At 48.6% G+C, this 8,504-nt stretch overlaps 1 protein-coding gene and 1 long non-coding RNA gene across 3 annotated transcripts; both read left to right on the forward strand.

Moving 5' to 3' along the window:
* Positions 1-8: 8 nt before the first annotated feature.
* Positions 9-1,562, forward strand: LOC122894320. The gene is made up of 3 exons (XR_006381773.1): positions 9-182; positions 350-428; positions 1,422-1,562. It is a non-coding gene; the product is annotated as an uncharacterized LOC122894320 (long non-coding RNA).
* A 2,980-nt stretch (positions 1,563-4,542) lies between these two features.
* On the forward strand, positions 4,543-7,963 carry PPP1R3E (protein phosphatase 1 regulatory subunit 3E). 2 transcript variants are annotated; one of them, XR_006381670.1, is made up of 3 exons: positions 4,543-4,959; positions 5,218-7,483; positions 7,776-7,963. XR_006381670.1 is itself a non-coding variant. In XM_044230874.1 (2 exons), the coding sequence occupies exons 1-2, from the start codon at positions 4,543-4,545 to the stop codon at positions 5,638-5,640; spliced, it is 840 nt and encodes a 279-aa protein (XP_044086809.1). In that variant the 3' UTR covers positions 5,641-7,963. The 2 variants fall into 2 exon arrangements, 1 of the variants encoding a protein (XP_044086809.1); XM_044230874.1 differs by having other exon boundaries at positions 5,218-7,963.
* The last annotated feature ends 541 nt before the right edge of the window (positions 7,964-8,504 follow it).

Genomic DNA, 8,504 nt, shown 5'->3' on the forward strand with positions numbered 1-8,504 from the left:
GGCTGGGAAGCAAGCTTGGGAAGGGCCACAACTCCGGAAGAGAGAGGGCCGCTGTAGGCCATGAAGAAAGAGCAGGGCAGAGAGGACACAGAAGGCCAGGCTGGGCTCCTGTCACTGAAGGCTGCCCAGAGAAGCCGGCTAGACCTCAGGAAACCTCGGAGCAAATTCACCATTTCCAGAAGGTCTCTGATGTTTCATGTACTTGTTGAATTTTTTCCAGCCCTGGAGTGGATGCCCGGATTAGAGGAGCAGTTCCCATTCCAGTGGGAACTGCCTGCCAGGTGTTTCGCCCTGTGGGACTGGCAGACATGACACGGACACTGAACAGTTCACTCCCTCTTTTCTCTAGGACCTTTAATCCAGTAGTCTCTTTGCGGGCTGGGGCTTTAGCCAGGCATCAAGACTTGGACCGCAAGGAGTTTCTGCAGGTAACCTTTCTTTACTTACTTTCATTTTTTTGTAATCAGATTGGTTTTCTTTTTCATTCTTTTTACTCCACACATGAACTTATTCTCATTATGACAAGTTCAAACAATATAGAGATATAAGGGAACAAATACAAGTCCTCAATCTTCCGCCTTCCACCCCTTGCTCAATTCTGCCTCCCTTTCTGGAGGATGCCAACCAAGGTCAAGGTTGATGGTTAACCTTTCAGATTTTATATGTGTGTGTATGTATGTATGTGTACACACACATACATATAGGTATGCCTATTATTTATACAGGGCAGTTCACAGGATGTGAAGCAGTGTGACCACAGGTGATCCTCAGGAGGGCTCTCTCAGGCATTCTGACTGGGCCCCACTGGTTCTTGCACTGGCATTTCCTTCCACTCCATTGGGAGGGACCTCCAACCAAAGGCTAGAAAGAGGCAACCCAATTTTCCTTTCCTGCTGGTTCCCTTTGCTTCTACCTGGGGTCCAAGCCTTGATATTTGTACCTGCCCTTACAGTCTCTGGAGAAGAAAGTTTGTTTCTGTAACAATAATAGTAACAACTGGGGCGCCTGGGTAGCTCAGTGGGTTAAAGCCTCTGCCTTCGGCTCAAGTCATGATTCCGGAGTCCTGGGATGGAGCCCAGGCTCAGCAGAGAGCCTGCTTCCTCCTCTCTCTCTCTGCCTGCCTCTTTGCCTACTTGTGATCTCTGTCTGTCAAATAAATAAAATCTTTTAAAAAATAAATAGTAGTAACAACTAATACATTTTGAGGACTTATTAGGCACTAGGTGCTTTCTTTACATGCATATTTATCCTCAATCCAGTCCCTAAACTGTTTTATTCTCATTCTATAGGTGAAAAGAGTGAGGCTTAGAGAGGTTATTTACCCAAAGCCATATACTCAGAAACTCGTACTCAACTTTGTCTGACTGTAAAGTTTGCCTTAACTTTAAGTGCGTTGCTAGAAGGTCATCTCTCTGTTTCAGGTAATCTATGTTGTTATGACATTTACGAGTCCAAATTGTCATCCCCTCCATTCTGAAGGCACAGCAGACTGCACACTTTTATGACTGTATCCTTCAACCATTCTCCTTATTTTTTTGCTCTTGGGCTGATCATTCTAGCTGCCACCAGCAAGTCTGCCTTGCTGCATTATTCAGAGAATAACCTGGTCCATTCCATTTCCTAAAGAAATCAGAAATACTGATTTCTTCTCAGACACTTAACTGAAATAACAACACTTTTAGGTCTCAGGATCCAAATATATTTCTGTCTGCCCTCCCATTTATTTATAAACCCTGTGAGAGCAGGAATGGAATTTTATTCACTGTTATGCCCTTCAGGCCTTATAGACCCTCAGTAAATGTTGATTGAACAAATCATACAGTGCCTACTGTAAGCCTACTCTGATGTTTGAAGATAACTGTAGTGGCTATTTAAGAAGAAAGACTGAACTGTGAAGAGGAAAAAAAAAAGAAGAAAGAAAGAAAGAAAAGAAAAGAAACATTGATTTGGAAGAAAGGTTCAATGTCAGCCTGAGCAGCCAGAACAGAACTGCTAGGCCAACACAAATTATACCTGGTCCAAAGCTGTGTACCTCAAGGATCTTCTCAGACCAACACCATGGAGCCAAGGAATGGCAGCTCAAACTATAGACAAAGCACAAGTGTTTTTATCAGAAAACCTCAGGCGATATAGGCCACTTTGAACCTTATCTATTCCTTTAATTATATATATATATATTTTTAATTAATATATACATATTAAATATTTTATTTATTTGAAAGAGAGATATATAAGGAGCACGATCAGGGGAGGGACAGAGGGAGAAGTAGACTCCTTGCTGAACAGGGAGTCCAATGTGGGGCTGGATCCCAGGACCTGGGATCATGACCTGAGCCAAAGGCAGATGCTTAACCAACTCAGCCACCAAGGCGCCCCTCAACGATATATCTTACAAGAGCAAGGAAGACAGTTGTCTTTTTTTTTTTTTTAAGATATTTATTTATTTATTTGACAGAGATCACAAGTAGGCAGAGGGGCAGGCAGAGAGAGAGGAGGAAGCAGGCTCCCCGCAGAGCAGAGAGCCCAATGTGGGGCTTGATTCCAGGACCCTGGGATCATAACCTGAGCCGAAGGCAGAGGCTTTAACCCACTGAGCCACCCAGGCACCCAAGGAAGACAGTTTTAAAATGCTTGATTGTAACACAAATTAGTGTAACATTATTTTACACCATAAAATAGGAAAATAATAGGTCCATGGACTATATATACGTGTATAAAGTCAGAAAATAAAACTACTTTAAAAATTATTCCTAGAGCGCCTGGGTGGCTCAGTGGCTTAAAGTCTCTGCCTCAGGTCATGATCCCAGGGTCCTGGGATTGAGCCCCGAAGGCTCTCTGCTCAGTAGGGAGCCTGCTTCTTCCTCTCTCTCTCTGCCTGCCCCTCTGCCTACTTGTGATATCTGTCAAATAAATAAATAAAATTTTTTAAGAAATTAAAATGATTCCTGGCTAACTAGCATTGCTAAGGTTAATATGGAGTTAAAATGCAAATAAGAGAGGCGCCTGGGTGGCTCAGTGGGTTGGGCCTCGATAGTATGTGTCTCATGGTTTATTTCTGGCTTAGTCACTTGAGATTTTACAGTTAAACTATTCTGCTGTTTTAAATTTAGAGATTCCATTTCTACTCTAAGATTCCTCATTACAATACTCTGAAGATGTTAACTATTACTACTAAACGTTTTAATCTTATATAACCAAGTGGGTAAGAGTGGGCTCTAGCACTGGACTGCTGATGTTCTAATCTCAGGTCCTCAATCATTGCCTATGTGACCCTGGGCAAGAGTCCCAGCCCCTCTCTTCTTCAAATTTCTCACCTGTAAAATAGGCATACTAGTACAACCTACTCTTTTGATGGGGATTTACAGGAATTAAAATTTGCAAAACTCTTACAGGCGTACCTAGTATATACATTGTGTTATACAAAATCAGTAGGGGGTTTAGGGAAAAAAAAGAACTACACAAAATACTTCACCTTTTTTTTTTCACTAATGTAGAACAAAATGAAGGAGGAAAAAAAAAAGCCAGCTCTGTGCCCCTGTTGAAAGCTCCCAATGGAACTAGAACTCCACAGTCCCAACTTCAAGAGAGTTGTGTGTTCGTTCATTCATTCAATAATTTGAGAGCCTACTATGTGCTGCAACTATGTGTTGAAACTGTAACTCAGACACAGCCTCTGCCCTCAAAGGACTTGCAGTGGGATTACAGATCAGAACTCTAATCTACTTTTTCACAAATGAGAAAACTGAGGTCCAGAGAAGTTATGCCATGCTCAAGGTCACACAGCAAAATACTACCAGAGGTGAGATCAGAGCTGTCTTCCGACAACTCAGTTCAGAACTCTTTTCTAATGGACCACCCATCCTTTTGAGGGCCACACTTTAGTTTCTATTTGAGACACTACCTAGTTTTTATGACCTTTCCTCTGTGCACTCCCTGTAAGCCCCCTCCAAAACCTGGAGCCTAGGGTTTGGAAAAGATAATGGTGAGTCCTGTAAAGAAAGTCACACGCTGGGCATATTTAACCATCCTTAGCAAGAAAACGAAAGGTTACTCTGTCCTCCCTTAAACATTAACTCTTGCCATGCCAGAGAGGTTGAAGCCGTTAAAAAAAAAAAAAAAAAAAAAAAAGCCTGAATGGTCTCAGGACCGGAAGGTGGATCCCCGCCCCTTGGTACGCTGTAAAGACAGATGGGGAGCCACCTGTCAGAGGACTGTGGGCGGGGGCCCGGCCAAGAGGGCCGAGGGACTGGAGGGCGAGCGCCGCCGAGCGCACGCTCAGAGCAGACAGCTTGCAGGAGGCCGGAGACGATGGTCTAAAATCCTGAGAGCTGACGGTCAGAGCGGGGGGTGGGAGGGAGGTTGGAGGGGAAGGTAGTCACGGAGGGGTGACAGCTACAGGAGGTGTAGGATCCTGGAGGTAACAGCAAGAAGAGTACGCAACGGCGAGGGGCTGCTTCTGCGCGGACGCCGGGCGGTCGAGCCAGAGGAAAGCAGGGGAACGCGGCGGCGTTGCGGGCTTGCCCCGCCCGGGCGGGGGGTGCCATGTCTCGAGAGCGTCCCCCCCGCACCGACATCCCCCGCAACCTGAGCTTCATAGCCGCATTAACAGAGCGTGCCTACTACCGCAGCCAGCGGCCCAGCCTCGAGGAGGAGCCGGAGGTGGAGCCAGGCGAGGGCGGGACGCGCCTTGGGGCCCGATCCCGCGCTCCCGCTCCGAGTCGGGGTCGCCGGGCCCTTTCTGCACCTGCCGGAGGCGGCGGGGTCCGGGCGCCCCGCAGCCGCAGCCCGGACACCCGTAAGAGAGTGCGTTTCGCCGACGCGCTTGGGCTGGAGCTGGCCGCGGTGCGCCGCTTCCGCCCCGGAGAGCTGCCCCGGGTACCCCGCCACGTGCAAATCCAGCTGCAGAGGGACGCCCTCCGCCACTTCGGGCCGTGCCAGCCTCGCGCCCGCGGCCTCCAGGTAGGCGGGCGGCAGCGGCACGCCCCTTTCCCGGGACCTCCCCGAGCCGGCCGCCGTGGGCGTGTGGGAGAGGATTTATCAAGCAACACCCATGCCCCTCCCCAACCCTAGACTTAGTTTTGCTCATTCCTTTTGGGGCCACTCTCTCAGCTGGGCTCCACTCCGACTGCCCCACGCCGGGATCGGCCTCGGAGTGCCCTCTTGCCTCGTCCTGACCCCGCCCCCTTTTCTCCTCTCCCCTCCTCCCCTTTCCCCCAGGAGGCGCGCGCCGCCCTGGAGCCGGCCAGCGAGCCCGGCTTTGCCGCCCGCTTGCAGGCGCAGCGCATCTGCCTGGAACGCGCCGAGGCGGGCCCGCTGGGCGTGGCCGGGAGCGCGCGCGTGCTGGACCTGGCGTACGAGAAGCGCGTGAGCGTGCGCTGGAGCGCCGACGGCTGGCGGAGTCAACGCGAGGCACCCGCCTCCTACGCCGGCCCGGCACCGCCCCCGCCGCGTGCAGACCGCTTTGCATTTCGCCTTCCCGCGCCACCCATTGGGGGCGCCCTGCTTTTCGCCCTTCGCTACCGCGTGACGGGCCACGAGTTCTGGGACAACAACGGCGGCCGCGACTATGCTCTACGAGGGCCCGAGCACCCCGGGAGTGGCGGAAACCCGGAGCCCCAGGGCTGGATCCACTTTATCTGAGGCGCCTGGGCCGACGGCGGGAAAACCAAAGGCACCCAGGGGCTGGGGGAGCCCGAAGATTTGGCGGGGAGCTGTCCAAGAGAGTCGAGTGGGGGAGGGAGAGAAGGAGGGGAAAAATCAAAAGGGTGTGGGGAGTGGGCGGAATCAACGAAAGTCGGGGAGGTCGGGGTGGAAAAACAGAGTTGGATGTGAGTGATAGGAACTTAAGGCACAGAAGAAAGGAAATCAGAAAGGGCGCTGGAAGGATTAGGAAAAAGCAAAAGACTGGGGTTTGATGGTGATACCGTGAACTAGTCCTGGGAGAAAGTAAGTGGGTTTGTCAGACTTATGCAGATGGTTAGGGTACCTCTTTGAGACTGAGGAGGTACTTTGAAGTAGGAGTCCACCCTGCTTAAGTCATTTGGATTGCGAACTCATTCCCTATTTTTCACCGCCGTTGCCACCTCAGGTCCCTTAGTCCTGCCCATCCTAGCTTTATACTCAGCCATAATTGCCTTGCTTAAGTCCCAGGAACTTGGCCATTGCTTCCCAGCCCCTGGTATTATGACAGGATTCCCTTGTCATTTCCGACGATCCCGGGCTTCATTTCCCCCTGACTGGCTGGGGAGTAATGGCAGGCTGCAATCAGAGCTTCTACCTCCTCCTCCAGGCAGCCCTGGGGATTAAAATGAAGGCTAAACCAACTCCAGGCCTGTCCTTGTAGCCAAATAATGACGTGCCTGAGGAGCTGGTACACTCAGGGGCTTCCAGAAAAATGCCAGCCTTACCTTTCTGGAGTGCCTTTTAATAACCTTTAAGCACTTTATGCACTGTATTTGTCAAGAAACAGTGAATCACAAGAATCACTATCATGATTCTGCTTTGGGAGGAAAGAGTCACTGACAAGCTGTATTACTTTGGGCAAAGTGGTTTCACATCTCTGGGCCCCAGTCTCCTCCTTGGGAAATTAGATTTTAACTAGGTGATCTCTCACAATCTCTTCTTGCTTTGACATTTTATGATCCATGAGTGTAGAAAAGAAGCCACATTCTTCAACCTACATTTGGAGTGCTACAGTTCAGAACACACAGTACTCCCAACATTTGGTTGGGGCTGAGGATGGGTCTTCCAGTTTTTGACACAGATGTTCCAGAGCTCAGAAAGCATCCCACAACCAGCTGCAGCCTGATGGTATTCCAAACCCTTTTTCAAACTGCAGTTCATCCTCTGCCCCTTACTTTTTGCTCTTGCCCCCACAGACTTCCAGTCTATAGGTACTTTGAGACAGTTTTGGGCAGGTGCATATCTGTTGGGGGAAATGATTTTGGGAGCTCCAGAGATGAAACAATGCTGAGGATCTCTTGAGAATAAAGTTTTATGAATATAAGGAATGGAAAACATTTCAAATCAAGAATCAAAGCCACTTGGTAATTAAATGGCACCAGAAGATGGCAGTCTTCATACCCTGAGCAAGTGAAAAGGGGAAGCTGGACTTTTCTATCCATTCACCATCATCCCTTAGGTCTCCCTTCCTGGTTAACCTCTGTTGGTAGTTTTTCCTTTCCTCTTACCCTATTCCTAAGCTCTTTGCTTTTTTCTTTCCTTGTCCCTCTCTCATCACTTTCATTTTTCTTTTAATATATAGGGTATTTACCTTCGTTTTCTCTTTTCCATTTGCCTCCATCTTCATCCTTGTTGATCTCTGCTATTCCTTCTCCCTCCAGAAGGGGTGGAGAACCTACTTCCTTTTCTCCAAGACCATGGTTGATCCACCTTCCTCCCTCAGGCTCCTTCTTGACAGTCTTCTAGAAGGGAGAAGAGGGAAAAGAAGCAGTTCCTGATGCAGATGAACAGCTGCTCCCAGGTAAAACAGCTCCCCACACCCTTTTCTATCTATTACTAGTTTCTCAAAAATGTCTGAATCCCCCTCTTATTACTGAGTCAGAGAGTGCATGCATACATGCCCATACGTGCATTCAGAACAGAGTATGGGGCATGTTATCAGGCCCCTCCTTTCCAGAGATCTTAGTCCTTTGAAGGAAGATGGCCAAAAGGGAGGAACCCCTAGTCACTCCTCAAAGAAGTGCTGGTTTAAACAGCATCCTTACGTGAAGAAGAAAACAAAGAATTTCATGCAACTTGTGGATCACCTTCAGGTCAAAGTTCCAGCAAAGTGAAGAAAGAACCTCCTGGAAGCCACCAAGCAATGCGCTTTTTAGTCATCAATGAAGAGCCCAAGGAAGGATGATGGAGAGGGAGCCTAGGTCGGGGCTCAGTGTATACTAACCTCTTGCCTAATGTGTATGCACTATTGTCATGTTGTATTAACAATTGTAATAGCTCACATGTGTCTTGTGTCTTGCATGCATTATAATCTTCAGAACAACCCTATCAGTTGAGAAATATTATCCCTGTTTTAGAGATGAGGAAACTGCTCAGAAAAGCTCAGTAATTTGTTCAAGATCACATCGCTGGTAAATAGCACAGCTAGGGTTGTGAACTCAGGATCTCCAGAGCTTCTGTGTATAATCATGTTATTACATTTTTTCCTTCAAAAACAAAACTGAAAACTTTGCCATATGTAATCTCTTATTAGGAAAAGACCACAGTTTCTAACTCCTCTGCCTTCCCATCCTCCCAGTTTACCGAAGAGAGAAGGCAAAGTAGAGGGTCCCAAGCTCCCATGCAGGGGCTTGCTGCTCTGTCCTGTACCAGTGTCCCAGCTCTGCAGAATCAGCAAGGGGACCACACTGCCTGCCTGCTAGAGAACTCGGGAACCCATGTGAACTTCAGCTTTTCCTTACATTGGGATTCTCTCCTGCCCCTAACCAACATTCTGCATCTGTTGGTATGACACCCTTTCCATTCCCCTGACTGGTCTTGAA

Source organism: Neovison vison, chromosome 13, assembly GCF_020171115.1.
Source record: "Neovison vison isolate M4711 chromosome 13, ASM_NN_V1, whole genome shotgun sequence".
Classification (NCBI taxonomy): domain Eukaryota; kingdom Metazoa; phylum Chordata; class Mammalia; order Carnivora; family Mustelidae; genus Neogale; species Neogale vison.

Bases quoted from the DNA above. Each gene is read 5' to 3' on its own strand.
- PPP1R3E (XM_044230874.1), top strand. From the start codon at position 4,543: ATGTCTCGAGAGCGTCCCCCCCGCACCGACATCCCCCGCAACCTGAGC. The intron at 4,960-5,217 runs GTAGGCGGGCGG...CCTTTCCCCCAG, and splicing joins CTCGCGCCCGCGGCCTCCAG to GAGGCGCGCGCCGCCCTGGA.